The 16,169-nt window shown below is 43.8% G+C and overlaps 1 protein-coding gene across 1 annotated transcript; it reads right to left on the bottom strand.

Annotated features, from left to right (window-relative positions):
- Positions 1-5,832: 5,832 nt before the first annotated feature.
- On the bottom strand, positions 5,833-13,890 carry ANKRD1 (ankyrin repeat domain 1). The gene is made up of 9 exons (NM_001082054.1): positions 13,646-13,890; positions 12,858-13,037; positions 11,870-12,007; positions 11,608-11,715; positions 10,476-10,574; positions 9,588-9,686; positions 9,313-9,411; positions 9,080-9,178; positions 5,833-6,681 (listed from the first exon to the last, which is right to left on the bottom strand). The coding sequence occupies exons 1-9, from the start codon at positions 13,670-13,672 to the stop codon at positions 6,571-6,573; spliced, it is 960 nt and encodes a 319-aa protein (NP_001075523.1). The 5' UTR covers positions 13,673-13,890; the 3' UTR covers positions 5,833-6,570.
- Positions 13,891-16,169: the final 2,279 nt, after the last annotated feature.

Genomic DNA, 16,169 nt, shown 5'->3' with positions numbered 1-16,169 from the left:
CTCTGCCTTTCAAATCAAAACAAACACAAATTTAAAAAAAAATATGTATCAAAGCAATAAACTCAACTAACTAGAAATAATTCTTTTCATAATAGCAGTATCATCATGTTAAGTAAAAGTAGCCTTTTGTGCACATACTTGCATTTGTGCTATATTGATACACAATACACAGTGGGATAGAGAGATACAATTGAGTAAGAATTGTTTGTTTTGTTTTGTTTTTAAGGTTTATTTATTGGAAAGGCAGAGTTATGGAGAGGTAGAGGGAGAGAGAGGTCTTCCTCCGCTGGTTCACTCTGCAGATGGCCGCAACGGCCGAAGCTGTGCCGATCAGAAGCCAGGAGTCAGGAGCTTCTTCCTGTCTCCCATGTGGGTACAGGGCCCAAGGACTTGGGCCATCTTCTAATGCTTTCCCAGGTCATAGCAGAGAGCTGGATTGGAAGTGGAGCAGTTGGGACTCGAACCGGTGCCCATATGGGATGCTGGCACTGCAGGTGGTGGCTTTACATGCTATGCCACAGCGCTAGCCCCAGAATTTTTCTGAAATGAGAAAAAGAACATTATTTTGAGGGTCAGAGACAACGTACTTATGAAAAAGAGAAAAGTTGGGGCAGGTGTCTTGTCGTAGTAGGTTAAGCCTCCACTTGAGACATACATATCTCATATTGGAGTGCCTGTTCAAGTCCTATCTGCTCTGCTTCTAATCTAGCTTCCTGCTAATGCATCCTGGAATGCTAATGAGCAGATGATGTCACAAGTGCTTGGACCCCTGCCACCATTGTGAGAGACCCAGATGAAAGTTCCAGACTGCTGGCTTCTGCCTGGCCCAGCCCTAACTGTTGCAGGCATTTGGGGGAGTGAACCAGTGGACAGAAGATCGATTGATCAGTCAGTCTCTCTTTCTATTGCTCTGCCTTTAAGGTAGTTGAAAAATAAATAAATAATAGATGCCTTTTAAAAAGAAGGCTTTATGCCAATCTCTTATGAATGTAAATGCTTAAATAAAATGTTAGATAAGAGAAACCTTTAAAACAACATGACCAGGTAAAATTTATCCCAGGAATATAAGAATATCTCAGAATTGGATTATTTCAGTTCTTTTAAGGTAGTTTACTTTATCATATTAATAGGTCAGATGAGAAAAATTAGAAGCCTAATAGATGCCAAAAATACATTTGATAAATTTTAATACCTCCTATTTTTAAAAATACAATAGGGAGTAGGCATTTAGCCTAGTGGTTAAGATGCTTACATTCCATATTAAAGACCTTTGATTCAATTCCTGTCTCTGGCTTCTGACTCCAGCTTCCTGCTAATGCAGACTCCAGGAAGCAGCTGTGATGGATCAAGTAGTTAGATTCTTGTCACCCACATGGCATACCTGGATTGATTTCCTGGCTCCCAGCATTTGGCCTGGTCCAGGCACAGCCATTGCAGACATTTAGGGAGTAAGACAGTAGATAAGAATTCTCTATCTCTGCTTCTCTGTCTCTCCCTTTAAAAACAAAGCAAAAACAATAACAGTCCATGGAAAAATACAAATAGAATATTGTACACACATAGGTGGTCTTCAAAAAGTTTGTCTTATGAAATGTGTCTTATGAAAAAAGTGTGCATGAATTTCCAAAGTTTTTGCACCAAAACAAACTCACACTGACTTTTTATAACATATCTGAACAGGATCTACTTTGAAGTACTAAGAAAGGTAAGGCATCAGTTTGAAAAAACACCTCAGCCAGCATTGTGATACAGTGGGTTATGCCACCACCTGCAATGCCAGATCCCATGTGGATGCTGATACAGTCCAGCTGCTGCACTTCCAATCCAGCTTCTTGCTAATATACGTGGGAAAGCGGAAGATGGCCTAAGTGCTTGTGCCGCTGCCACCCATTTAGGAGATTGAGAAGAAGCTCTTGGCTCTTGGCTCTTGGCTTTGGCCTTGCCCAGCCCTGGCTGTTGCAGCCATTTGGGGAGTGAACCAGCAGATGGAGGATCCCTCTCTTTGCATATGTCTGTCTCTAACTGCCTTTCAAATAAATAAACAGATTTTTTTTTTTTTTTTAAACAGCTCCTACTGGTAGCATACTGAGTTCGGCTGAAATTGCAGCAAGAATAGGCATTAAAATTAGGGGGAAGCTTAGGTGGTAGAAGAGTGAAATTATTAATGATGCTTTATGAAAAGTTTATGGGGGTGATGCTCCACAGAAATCAGCAGTTTACAAATGGATATAGACAAGACAGTGTTGAAGATGAAGCCCACAGCAACAGGCTATCCACATCAATTTGCAAGGAAAAAGTTCATCTTGACCATGCCCTAACTGAGGGAGGTCCTCATGATTAACTCCGGAAGCAATAGCATAGATGTTTCAACTGCTCCAGCTGACGCAAGTCTGACTGCAGAGTTAAAATAGAGCAGACTTGCTGCTGTGTGAGCACCAGAACTGTCGCACCCAAATCAGCTGCAGACAACAGCTTTCGATGGACATTTGAAACAACTAGGATCAAGATCCTGAAGCATTTGTTTGAAGAACTGTAGAAGGAGATGGAAGTGCTACCTTACTGGTACAGTGTGGGCCAGGCAAGAGCAAAGGTCATGGTAACAGTCTTGGGTTGCTAAAGGCATTCTGCTTGATGACTTTAGAGCTAAAGAATAACATCTGTTAATTGGGAGGAAGTTTTGAGAAAGTTAGATAAAACTTTTTAGAAAAATGCTTGGGAAAGCTTCACCAGAGAGTCCCTCACCCTGACAGTGCATCTGCTCACTCCTCTTGTGACAAGGATATTTGGAGAGGAGTTTTGATGGGAAATCATTAGGTATCCACTCTGTAGTCCTGATTTGGCTTCTGACTTCTTGTTTCCTTAAAAAAAAAATCTTCAAAGGGCACACATTTTTCTTCAGTAAATTATGCAAAAACTGCATTGTGTAAATGCATGGTGCCCATATGTAATGTGCACAAATAGAGTGCCATGAGATTAGGAATCCTGTTGATTGCTTCCTTCATTTTTCATTTTTATATTGGGTTAATATTTAATATTCTTTAAGAGGAGAGAGGACATTTTTCCATTTGGGCTTTGGGTGGTAGATAAAGGCAGTATAATGAATATTATGACATGGGTGGGGGGAGTACAACAAGACACACCTTAGCGGAACCAAAAAGCAAAGGATTCAAGATTGGCTTCCTCAAGGAAATAATAGCTCGACCAAAGGGGAAAGACAAGGAGAAACGATATGATGGGGTCGGGTGCCAGGAGAACCTTCCACAGAGCTGGCACAGTGTGAGCGACTTGACCAGATTTGTGTTTCAGAAAAAGAACCCTGGCTTCAATGTGGAAAACAGCCTAAAGGCCAGGAGCCCTAACAGGGATGTTTGAGTAATCCAGCTGAGAAATAAAGGTCATCTGAGGCTGGTGCCGCGGCTCAATAAGCTAATCCTCCGCCTGCGGCGCTGGCACCCCAGGTTCTAGTCCCGGTTGGGTTGGGGCGCCGGATTCTGTCCCGGTTGCCCCTCTTCCAGTCCAGCTCTCTGCTGTGGCCCGGGAGTGCAGTGGAGGATGGCCCAAGTGCTTGGGCCCTGCACCCGCATGGGAGACCAGAAGTGGCACCTGGCTCCTGGTTTCGGATCAGCACGGTGCGCCGGCCTCGGCGGCCATTGGAGGGTGAACCAACGGCAAAGGAAGACCTTTCTCTCTGTCTCTCTCACTGTCCACTCTGCCTGTCAAAAATTATAATAATAAGGGTCATCTGAACTGGGTAACACATGCTTGCGATTGGACGACTCAAGACAGATTACACAGCTGCTGGGGTAGCATACTTGCTAAGACTTGGCAGTTGACCCAAGGAGAGGAGGGGCCAGCACTATGGTGCAATGGGTTAAGGCATCACCTGCAGCACTTTCATCCCATATGGACACTGGTTTGAGTTCTGTTGCTCTACTTCCAAGCCTACACCCTACTAATGGCCTGGGAAAGCAGCAGAAGATGGCCCAAATGCTTGGGACCCTGCAGTCATGTGGGAGACCTGGAGGAAGCTCCTGGCTCCAGGCTTCAGCGTGCCCAGTCCCGGCTATTGTGGCCATCTGGGAGTGAATCAATGAATGGAGGATCTCTCTCTTCCCCCTCTCCCTGTAAGTGCCTTTCAAATAAATAAACATTTTAAAAAAAAAAAAGAAAAAAGAGGAGGAGTGAGGAAAAGAAGGTCAAGAACAATTCGTAGAATTCTCCATTGGCCAATAGAAAATACCTCTCACTGAGTGAGCTCAAGATGAAACATTGTGGACAGAGAGTGTGCTCAGTGGGAAGGAAGGCAAGGATCTTATAGAAACTGAAGGTTTGCGTGATGGAAACTTGGAATTTTTCCCTGAAGTGTCAGTCATTTCCGTTAGCAGAGATAACTGGGAGTTGTGTTTTATTCTAATGAGTTTATTCCATGTTGTCTCTCCTGCCCTCTCTTTATTCATGCAAATATTTGGCTCTTCTTTACACCCTCCTAGCACTTGAGGGGAGAGGGACTTGAGGAAGACACCATAAAGACCTTGCTCACTTGATAACGTCCAAATTATGCCATGGGAGACAAAAGGACTAGCCAGAGAACTGTGCCTCTGCTTGGCAGAAATTGAAGGACCTCGAGCCTTACGGGTCTGGCATCCCAGAATCCGGGCCTGGCGGGGAGGCAGAGGGATGGCAAAAGGACTGAGAGAGAGCAGACAGAACAAAACTGCCCTGGAACTCCCAATGCTTGTGGGACATGGACTCTGGGTTGGAAGGGAATTAAATAGAAAAGCTTCAAACAACTTATGTCTCCATCACCAGATTATTAAAAGGTGTATGCACTCAAAATGTCAGTCCTGTCAAAGTCCTATGTGCGATCTGTATGGGTTTTGGGTGGTGACTTCTAGTGTTTCACGTTAGTCTCTATTAAATGCAAAACAGCAACTCGGTTATGTTTGAAACTCACATTGAATGTCCCCACTTCCACATGGGTGCTGGTTCGAGTCTTGGCTGCTCCACTTACAATCCAGCTCCCTGCTAATGCACCTGGGAAAGCAGTAAAAGATGGTCCAAGTGCTTGGGCCCCTGCACCTGCATGGGAGACCTGGAAAAAGCTCCTGGGTCCTGGCTTTAAATTGTCCCAGCTCCAGCCATTGCGGCCATTTAGGGAGTGAACCAGCAGATGGAAGACTTCTCTCTCTGCCTTTCAAATAAACAAATAAAACTTAAAAAGAAAAAACCCACACAGCACATTTATCAGGCTGATAACTATATTTCTGATTATTTCTTTAGTACTTAATTCATTTCAGGACAGCAAGGCAGGGACAATCTTGTTTTTTCTCATCACAAATAGTTCTTAGCACCTGGCAAGACAAGTCTCCCATTGAAGGCCAAAAAGCATTGATGCGGTGTGTTCTCATGAGAGGCTTTTGACAATGCCAGCCTCTGGCCACAGTTGTTTAACCTTTGATTGGTCAGGCCCTGATGGGAACTTAGGGAGTATTTGTTAAACTTGCCAGAATCATTCTGCCCAGCAGGGGTCTCTTTTCCCACACCAAAGAGATGGAAAGAACTTGAACTCCTTTGTATCTTTAACCTTCTTAGCCTTAAAGCTCAGAGTGCAGGTGGCATTGCAAGGTGCCATTGTTGCTTGGGAATTTCTCAGAAATGCAGAATCTCAGGCCCCATCTAAGATGGCAGAATCAGAATCTGCATTTTAACAAATTATCAAGAGTGCTGTTGTATAGGATATCGCCAATCTTAAAACCTTGGAAAACAATGAACAAACCCCCTCCCAAATGGCCTTTTTTCACACTTTTTAAATAATTTTAAAAAGAGACTTAGTGTCTGTTTGCTTTTATTATGAATATAAAATATAGATACAACACAATATACATTTACACATTTACACTTTGCATTGCCTTTCATCTTTTTTGAGCAAATTCAGTCCTGTTGGCCCCGTAGGCCACACCTTCCCCTACCCTGCACTTACACTTCACCTTGGAACTCTGTGTGATTTGGTAACAAAGCAAAACAAAATCAGGCCTCCGGGGAAAATGGTTGGCTTTCCCATCCTTCTCACAGAATCACTTTCATTGTCTCATTCCCTTCCTGTCACTACATGCCTTTCATTGCTTCATTCAATCTTCAGTATTAAAAATCAGAAGAAAAGAAGGCTGCAACAGTTGCCCCTGTCTTTTGAAAACATCTTGAAATGTCTTAGACGACAGATGACACCTACTTAGGCACTCCAAGCGTTGCTCAGTCACATGGTTTAAGAACCACCTATGGAAGGCTCTGAAAGTGTTGTATACAAATTAAGCTTTGCTTACCAAGTGGATTATCACGAAGGTCTGGATATCAATATCATCAAAGAAAGAAAGAAAGAAACTGGAATAAATTAAATAGAGTGAGTTTTGCTAAAGGAAACTTCAACACCAGTAACCCTGTGCTTTCTTGAATCTTCGTTGATTACAGCTTCACAGCAAGTTGACAGACACTGGACTCTGGCTCCTTGCTCTTGTTTTGGGCCATGCCTTCAAAATGCCAGCGAGCAGTTGCTGATGAAAGAATCTCATTTCCTTAGAACGTAGCTATGCGAGAGGTTTTGTAGGAATTCTCCTTGAGGCTGTCAAATATTGCTTTGGTTCCATTTTGCCAGTTTAGCACCAGATCCATTGGGGTCTTCCCGGCCTAATCAAAAAAGATGATGGAAACTTGACTTTCAGGCATGAGGCATCAAAACTCCATTCTCCCTGCATGTATGTTTAATGAGGGAAGGGCTGGGTATGTGTGATCAGTGTTCTGTGGTTTCTGTTATGAATGACTTGCAGTTTATATTCCAGCCAGCCCTTCACTCTTTTGCACTGGGATACTTTTGGCATTTTAAATTAGCACTAATTCTTTTCCTATGGGACTATCCTAGGTATTAGTAAAGTCCCTGGGCCCTGGACTGCAAGCAGCAAGAGTGCCCCCACATCATTTTAAATTCAGCATTGCCTCTTGAGTTCCAGGACCCTAAAGCAAGGGCCCCTGGAGGTGACAGTATCCCTCCTGGTCAAGAACCAGGTCCTATCAATCTGGAAAACCATTCTTTGATTGCTTAGGCCTTGTGATAAATGAGCTGCTTCAGCACCTTAGCCTAAGTAGTCAGGTGCTGCTCCGTTACTATTAGTGCTCCTGGGAGCAGGTTTTTCACAGTTGGCAGGAATTATGCTGTGAACCAGTAAATTTATTTTTCTTGGAGTTGATGTCTACGATGTGTGAATAAGTAATTTTTTGAGATCAAATTTTGATTTCCCTCATGCACACATCCTAAGATATTTACAAATACTACAACCATTCAGGTAGGAGAAGTCTTAGTATTTTCCATCTCTGTTCCTTCAGAAGTGTTTCCTTAATTCAAAGCGGAAGCTTTGAGATGCCAATAAGTCTACAGATATGTTTTGGTTTTGCTCAAACAACTTAAGCTTTTTTTTTCTTTAAAGGTTAGAATTAATTGGCAACAGTTGGATATCAAAAAATTTCCCAACTGGACCTGTGACCTCTGTGGAAATATCGGTAGAATTGTGCCACAGAGCAACAGTGGACTGAGTTGAGGAAGACCCACCATCTTTAAAAGAGTTACATGCACAGACCCCAGCAGCCACCCATGTAAGTCATGTATGTGACCTGCTCTGGGCCCCTGTGCGTATCTGAGATAGTGACTCTGTAACTCATGCTGGAACTTCCCCATCTCTGTAGTGTCTTTCCTAAAGAACACTCCTCAGTAGACGTGCCTACAGAGTTTTAGACAACAATGTGGTGTTTGCAATCCCCTTTAAGATATCACGTGATAGCTTCATGGTCCTCGGGGAGATCATCAGTCTACTGGGTCAGTGACCCTAATAGGTCCAGAACCCTATGCTGAGGCTGAACTGATAATTCAGAGCCATAAGCCCTTTGTGCATTTTGGGTTATTCTTCCATAAATTCCTTGCAGCCCTCTCTGTTAAAGTTTATCTCCTGTTGCACAGTCTCTCCAAATGTATGCTGTTTATCTCCGTTGCTAGTGTCTCACTGCCTGGGGAAAAAAAATCCTCACATGTACTGCAGTTGTGGAGACTTCATTTGGAATCTATTCTTTTTCTGATTGTTTTCAAAAATGACTTGGAGAGACCAATCCTAGTATCATGCACTAGGGAATCCTACTGTTAACACTTTCTCATCCCAAGGAGTCTCCACCCACTACTCCTCTCTGTTCTTGCCAGCGAGCCAGTTTTTGTTTTTTTTTTTAATAAAATATTCCTCTCAGTCTCATAGTAACACAAATAAAGGAAGGAAATTATGCGTGTTTGTAAGATGATTTGGTTCTTTCCCCCTTTTTGGAAGGTGATTCTCTAAAATCTTCAAAATCATTTCTTCAGTAATTTATCCCTGTTCCTCTGGGTGATATTTTGAAGCTCATATCAGATGACGTTTGTTTAGAATTGGTACCCTGAGGAGAAGTTGGTATCATTCCCTGCTCACAGATGAAGTTAAATTAATATGTACTTAGACAAGAATTTTCAGAGCCTCAGTATAGGAAATTATTTTGAGAGATAAGGCAGACAAACTAAAGTGGAGGGTGGACGGAAATTATCTGAAAACTTTAGGCAAAAGCATATTTTTCCCTGGAAGAAAATGGTAACATTGGCTATTAATCAGTTGGATATTGATTGGATATGAATTTTATTTCATTGGCTGCACTGTTAGGCCATTTCAGGAATGGTGAATGTCCATATTCCTAGCTCAGAAGAAAAACTGGACTTCTCCTACACAGGTCTTTCTGAAGGTGAAAAATTGGGGCATTTTTGTATATTTCTTTTTAAGATGAAATTTTCAAAGAACTATTAGCACTAAAGTCACCCAGTAACTATGGCATCTCCTGGCTCTGCCCATGCAACCTGTATTGCTGTGGAGGTTAACACCATCCTCATGGAAATGGGGAGGGGCATTTAAGCCACCCAGAGATCCCCCAAAATACTAGCACTGTGGGATATTGTTAAGTATTTAAGGGATGCTTCTGGAAATTAGGAAATCAGCATTCAGTGGCCCTTGTTTTGAGTACTCACGCTGTTCTTGATGGTGAGGTCGGCACCGTACATAATCAGGAGCCTTATCATCTTATAACGATTCAGTCTCACGGCATCATGCAGGGGCGTATCTCCTTCCTAGAGGAGCAGAATAGACAGGCTGCAGTGAGCCTGAAACCTGGAAGCGGCCCCGAAAGGGCACCCTGGCTTGTAGGCGTGAGTCCAGATAAGCAGTGGAGCTGTAGGAGGCCCAGCGTGGCCCGACTACTTACTCGGTCTTTGGCGTTCAGGTCTGCTTCACAGGCGATGAGGTGCTCCGCGCACTCGTAGTGGCCGGTCCTCACCGCCACATGCAGCGCCGTGCTGAGCAACTGGAAAAGTGGAAAAGGCTGCTGATGCCCTGGAAGTGAGGACAGAGCTGTCCCAGACCCCAAGGCATGTGCCAGCAGAAGTGGCCAGGGCGCCTGCTCGTAGCAGGGGCTTCCAGATGACCCCAATGAAGAGGTGGGGCTAGGAGGGAGAGGGGAAGGAGGAGGAGGGGCAATACCTTATCTCGGGCGCTGATTTTTGCACCTTTGTTCAGCAACAATTTTAAAACCTCCAGGTTTCCTCCACGGCATGCCCAGTGGATGGCTGTGGATTCAAGCTGTAGAGGAAGGCGAAAGGACACAGTGTAAAACCTGGGCAGGGAACTCGGACTTGGTCTTCCCATGCAGACTTTGTATTTGTTTCTTTCATTTTTTTTCCAGTGTATTTTTTCTTTGATTTTGGCCACTTCTTTTGGATTTTTTAATACCCCTTTTCCACTTTGCGATCAAGTCAAACTGAACTTCATTTAAATAAATGAAGCCTTTTCCCAGCTCAATCGTCAGTTCATAAAATGCGCTGTGTACTGGTCTTTGTAGATATCACAGCGGCTGAATTACTGTGGTCTGAATAGCAGCTACTTTCCATAAATGCAGTTCATTTAGAATGCAGCCTGCCCCAGATCTCATCCATGGCGATTGGCATCTATTGCATACAGTGCATAGCTAGAGAATTCTTCTATGTTGCTGGCAGCCAAGAGGCCATGAGCAGGCTGCCATGTTTAATGGAAGGACAGGGGTGTTGAAAGGCACGTGTCGACTTCAATGCTTCTCAGTAATGCTGCTGACTTGATAATGCCCCAACTTTCTTAGGATATTGAATTCTGTTCAACAGTTTTCACTTCCTTCTCTTCCCCGAAACCCTCCTCTCCTTTTCAGTATGTATGGAAAGTACTTTTCACTCAACCTAGCCTCATCTCCCAACTTTCCTTTGTATGGAGAAATGAGCTTTTGCCTGTTTCTCGCAGATCAATTTCAATCCAATCAGGCCAGTTTTTCATTGTCGGTTTTCTTGAGCTTCATATAGTTTACTTACTTTGGCTCATTTCCAAGCAAAGAAATATATTTACCATATCACGGAATTCGATCTGGGCTCCAGCTTCCATTAGCTTCTCCACAATTGCCAAATGCCCTTCCAAGCATGCTCTATGAAGAGCTGTTCGTTTATACTGTCAGAATAGAGATTAAAAAAAGAGATAGCAATGCATATAAAAATGTGCACAAATCCTTTAAGAGGTATGAAGCTGGGGTCTATGATGACCTAAGTGATAGAAATCCAAGTGCTTCTTTATGAATTAGAAATGTCTAAGTTAGCTAAAATTACAGAATTAGAACAATTATCACACAACCAAGATTTGAATTTCCTGCAATGTACATTTCTAAGTGCTCAAAGGTCAACATCGGGAAATGTGAACTTAAAGGCTCAAAACCACCTAAATGATGACATTTCCCATTCTTGCATTTTGCACCTTCCTGTAGCATTTCCAGTGCAGATCACAGAGTTTTCTTCGATCTGGGGTTATTGCTAGGATGACTATCAAAAAGTGTGCAATTCCTGTTTAAGAGAATGGGAGGCGAATTTTTGGCTTAACCTATCAAGTGCCCCTCCACCCCCATTGCAGTTCATGGGGGAAATAATACAAAAGGATTCATGATCTTTGGTAAATTGTCTTCGTATGGATGATGCTAATGCTAGAGCTGGACCAACTAAGGCTTTATTTCAACCAATGCCCTGTGCTTACAGATAAGGAAACTGAGGTCTAGAAAAATACACATTAGCTGCTCAAAATGAAGTAGCCAAGCAGCAGCGGGGCTGGCATTTGAACTCCACTCCAGAGTCTACGCCTAGTACTGATGTGTTTGGATCTAACCAAAGATGATGCTGATAATGTATTCCTCCAAAGATGGCTTTCTGGACTTGCCCTATTAACAGATTATCCCAAGGATCTACAAAGTTACAGAGAAACAGAAAAATCAGCCATAAGTATCTGAGTGCCAGTAACAAGCAACCCATAGTACTGATCTAGAATTTTTTTTTTTTTGCATCGTTACACTCTTCAGTTATGCTACTGGCATGTGTGGCAACATCTGGGGGAACTGCTTCAGATGGCAAGACTGGCACCATACTAGCAAGTCTGCCAGAAAGCCTAGGAAACACAAAATTAATGTGATGGCTCTTGCAGTGCTTTGGATGAGCCTTACCTCATCACAGACATCTGGATTGTTCTGGTCTGACAAGAACTTTTCTACGACCGCCAGTTTATTTTCCAGAGCAGCCTTTAGAAATCTAGGCACATCCACAGGTTCGGTCTAGAGCGAAAAAAAGAAAAATAAATAACTAAATAAATAAATGATGGGAGAGCTACCATGAGCTCTCCAGGATTCAATCAGACCCTTCACAGACATGTTTCCCCTTGTAGCACAGCACTGGGTATATGGCAAGACAAAACCAAACAGCTCTTACAATGATTTCAGGTTCCGGTTCCTTTGCAACAGGAACTTTAGTTTTCCTGTATTTTTTCCTTTTCTTCAGTTGAATGATTATTTCAAGGTCTTCTAAATTTTCAAGCTTTGATCTTTGTTCTAGTTTTTTCTTTTTAAGCTAAAAAAAGAAATCCATATTTCAAAAATGTGGGGAGTTCTGACAAGCATTCTAACGGTGTCTAAACAACATTGCATAGTCTGAGGCAAGTATGTGAACAGAAAAAAAAATCAAACATTTTAAAATAAATCTCTGACTTCCATTTAGTGATTTCAAGTTTTGGGGGATCAGATTTTCAACTAATTAACTTCATGTTTGCCATCCTTTACTTCTACAGCCCTTGACTAATTGGAGACACAATGGGGTCTCTAAGTGATGATTTTATGATTCATTCTATAAACAAGCCCCAGACTTCTGTAGTCTATTTAATCATGGTCAAAATTGGGTTTTATTAACCCAAAAGAATCTAATAATACATATTAAATGCTGCAATAGCAGTGCCCACTAAGCAGGATCTCTAAAGCAGACTGCCCGGGCACCACAGCTAACCAATGCGCATTTTATCTGTGTGAGTAGGTAATGAGAATTTCCTCAGCAGCACAGATTACGTCAACACAGAAAGCAGGCACAGCCCAACACTGAACAACAGGCTGCAAACCATGTTCTGAAGAAAAAGAGGGACAGAGTGGATGGTGTGTGACACTGCAAATTCACTGGATATGTTTACCTTTTGGAGTCTGTTTCTCAATCAAAACATGGTCATAGCACATTGAATAACTGATTCAGAATCCAAAAGTCATAATTTAGTTGAAGAATTATTTTCCCAAACCTGTTCCATGAAACTTGCCTCTCTGTGGGTTGGAATCTTTGGAATGGCTGCATTTATCTTGTGTCTTTCTCCTTCATCTCCGGCACCTCCATCCACACCAGCCCCAACCTCCCAGCTGTAGACTCAGTGGAAGGTTCTTACCTCTGCCTCTAGCTGTTTCTCCCTTTCCCACTGTTGCTCTGCCAGGCTCACATGGTGGGCCGGGAGTGTCTTTAGATCCTCTTGCTTCTCTGAAGTAACAGCAGCTTCATACTGTCCATCTCTGAAATCATCGGGAAGGAATTCCCCTGTTTCCCCGTTGCTGCTCTTCTTCCCTGTGACCTGTAGGGGAGGAAGATGGCAGGGTCAGTAGCAGCGGTGTCCGTGGGGGGATGCCGCAGGAGGCCTGCGGTCCTTCCTCCTTGGGGAGAGCCACTCACGTGCTGCACTCTCAGATCCCAGGCTGCAACATGGAGCTGCAGATATGCTCCGACCACATCCAGGGGCTTGCCTCCCCTCTTAGATCAAGGCTTATGCTGAGTTGACGGAGCTCCATCTACCATTAATCTGCTTAATCACAAATGCCCCTCTGCTTATTTAAAGTTATTTCATTGTAGAAAACTTTGATAGGTCCTGGCCCTGACTTATAGATTTCCCAAACATATCTACCTGCCACAAAATGTCTACCTAAGGCATTCTGATAACTACATGTGAGTCCACACCTTAGCAATAAAACCAAAGGAGAAAATAATAAATAGGAAATAGAGAATTAATTAGTCCCCTCCATTTTTTTCCTAATTTCACTTGGTTTATCATATAAACCAAAATTCTGTGTATATGACATTTTCAGAGTTCTCTTATTATGCCTGAAAGAAAAGGGTATTTCAATTTTCAAAGAAAAGCCAAGACAAACTAGTTTTCATTACATAAAAATAAGGCATCTCACGTACCAGCTCCTCTACTTTCAGTACCATCATGTTGGCTGGAGTGCGTCTGTGTGGTTTTCTCCTGTGGAATGAATCCCTGGAGATGGCCCTGCTGGTCCCCTCCACACTGCTCGGCTTATATAGTTTGGGCTGGGTGAGATAATCTTCCAACCTGGGAACCCAAGTAACAGCCCTGCCCCCCTGCCAGTAGCCAGCTCAGAGGCAGGTGAATTTTCATTCCAGACTCAGTGTCTGGGAAGCCCAAGAGGGAGGGGATGACAAGCTCCCCCACCTCCCCCTGAATATGTGAATCAGGAAGAAATGTGAGAGGGCCATGCCTTCAGCAGTGACCACACAGCTCAGCAATGCAAGTCATCCTATTTATCGAGAAGCCAGGGGACAGCTGTCTGTGAATATTGCACCACATCACTGCTCTTTTTCCTTCTTTGTCAGCTCTCATATGACTAACCTATCAAGAAAATGCGAATGCCCTGCGTATCACACTCCCAGTCATATCTTTCTGATAACCAGACTTACCGACACTTCGAATGGGGGAAGTGTTGCTGTGGGACATCCTATTCTGGGGGGTAAACAGCCCGAGAGGAAAGGGTTCGGATCCTAATGGCACTTGTCTATCTATATCTATTTGGAATTCTCTGGAGTGATGTCTGGGGCTAAAAAGGCCTCATGACACGACACCTTACCATCATTACAAGAAACTGAAAGCATTCAATAGTGCACTTTTATTTTAAGGTGTCACTGGCCATAATTAGCACATGACGTGCTCAGTGTGTTCTCAGGCAGCACACTCACTGAGCGTTTTCTCTCCAAAATGGATCAGAGTGGTCCAGAGATAGATTACATAAGACCAGACATTAGGCACGGTGTGACCTTGAGTTGGTCGTTGAGCCAGAGTTCTCGGATGCCTTTCTTGGAGTAAAGAATCCCTGTAGGAGATTTTCAAGTATGCAGACCCGAGAGTCCCACTCCAGGGACTTTTGGGTCAGTTTGGGTTGACACCTAGAAATCTGTCTTTTTCAGAGCACCCAGAGGGTACTGATGCATCCAGGTTTGCCAACCGGTGATGAGCTTTGCTTTGGAGAGGGATGAAAAAGACTTCTGTTTCTAGGTCCTCATGCCTGAGATGTTGAATTATGAAAAATAGTTAGGTCTCTTTATAGTTCAGGGGGAAACTATGGTTCCCATCAAAGTCAGTTTTAAATCCACCCACTTTTGGAGGGGAGGGGAAGACAAGTGCTAATGGATGGGAGTGTTAATTAGGGTGTTAATTGGCTTTTCTGTGTCTCTTTCTCCTTAGACCCTCCATTCAACAAAGCTGCCATTCTTGTCTTCCCTTCTTGAAGTGATCTGCTCATGGATGGTGTTTCTGGAACTTTCTGAGCGTGTAGTCGACCCCCTCTTCCCCAAAACCAAAACACTGACCACGAGGGACCCTTGCACCAATCCCATATCGTGGGTCCTGGTTTCCTAATGTTCTGTCCTAAAAGGGGTTAATGAAAGGAAACCTCCTGGCCTTCTGGAATGGACACAGCTAACACTGTTTCCTTTGGCCACTTCAGCTAAGAGAGAAGTAGCCAGGAAGCTTTTCTTGCCATGCATTCCTTTGCCTTTTGTTCCAGGCCTGAGCCACATGGAGTAGAGCATCTTTTTTTTTTTTTTTTTTTTTTTTTAACAAGATTATATGTATGTATTTGAGAAGCAGAGAGACAGAGAGAGAGAGAGAGAAAGAGAGAGTGCACAAGCCCCTGTTATCTGCTGGTTCACTCCCCAAATGCCCACCACAGGCTAGGCTGGGCCAAGGCTGGGAGCTGGAAACTCGATCCAGGTTCTCTCCGACGTGGGTGGCAGGACCCCAGCTACTTGTGCCGTCACTGCTGTCACCCACCAACTGCAGTAGCAGGAAACTGGAGTCAGAAGCCAGAGCCAGGAATCAGTGGGACATGGGCATCTTACCCACTGAGTTAAATGCCCAACCTTAGGAGATGCCTTTGAAGAAAGGTTGTGGGCTAAGGGTCTTCGGTATGGAGTTGTTTGCCCACCAAGTTTGAGCAGGAACAATGCCCCACTTTTACAGACAGGACACCAAGGCACAGAAATGTTAGGTAACCTGCCAGTGGGTGGATGCTACGTGGAAGAGGTTTGATCCCATTCAACAGAAACAGAAAATCACTGAACCCAGAGCACATTTCCTGGACCAGTTCCTAGACTCACTCAGGGCCCAAACAAGGCTGGTTAGGGTTCTTCAGAGTTCAGATCCCCTCAAAGAATGTTAAGTAGGGGACCAGCACTGTGGCATAGCGGGTAAAGCCACCGCCTGCAGTGCTGGCATCCCTTATGGGCCCTGGTTTGAGTTCCAGATGCTCCACTTCTGATCCAGCTCTCTGCTATGGCCTGGGGAAACAGTGGAAGGTGCCCTAAATGTTTAGAACGCTGCACCCATGTGGGAGACCCAGATGAGGCTCTTGTCTTCAGCTTGCTGCAGCCACCTGGGGAGTGAACCAGCAGATGGAAGATCTCTCCCTCTCTG

The sequence above is a fragment of the Oryctolagus cuniculus genome, chromosome 15, assembly GCF_051225735.1.
Source record: "Oryctolagus cuniculus isolate XC-2025 breed Fujian yellow rabbit chromosome 15, ASM5122573v1, whole genome shotgun sequence".
NCBI lineage: Eukaryota > Metazoa > Chordata > Mammalia > Lagomorpha > Leporidae > Oryctolagus > Oryctolagus cuniculus.
The sequence above is the reverse complement of the archived record's forward strand: the minus strand, read 5'-3'. Positions and strand labels throughout refer to the sequence as shown.

What these genes read in the sequence shown, in the direction of transcription:
- ANKRD1 (NM_001082054.1), bottom strand. Translation starts at nt 13,672, where the DNA reads ATGATGGTACTGAAAGTAGAGGAGCTG. An exon ending in AGAAACAGCTAGAGGCAGAG is followed by an intron (nt 12,008 to 12,857) that starts GTAAGAACCTTC and finishes TTCTTTTTTTAG; the next exon opens with CTTAAAAAGAAAAAACTAGA. An exon ending in ACCTCACCATCAAGAACAGC is followed by an intron (nt 6,682 to 9,079) that starts GTGAGTACTCAA and finishes TTTTTTGATTAG; the next exon opens with GCCGGGAAGACCCCAATGGA.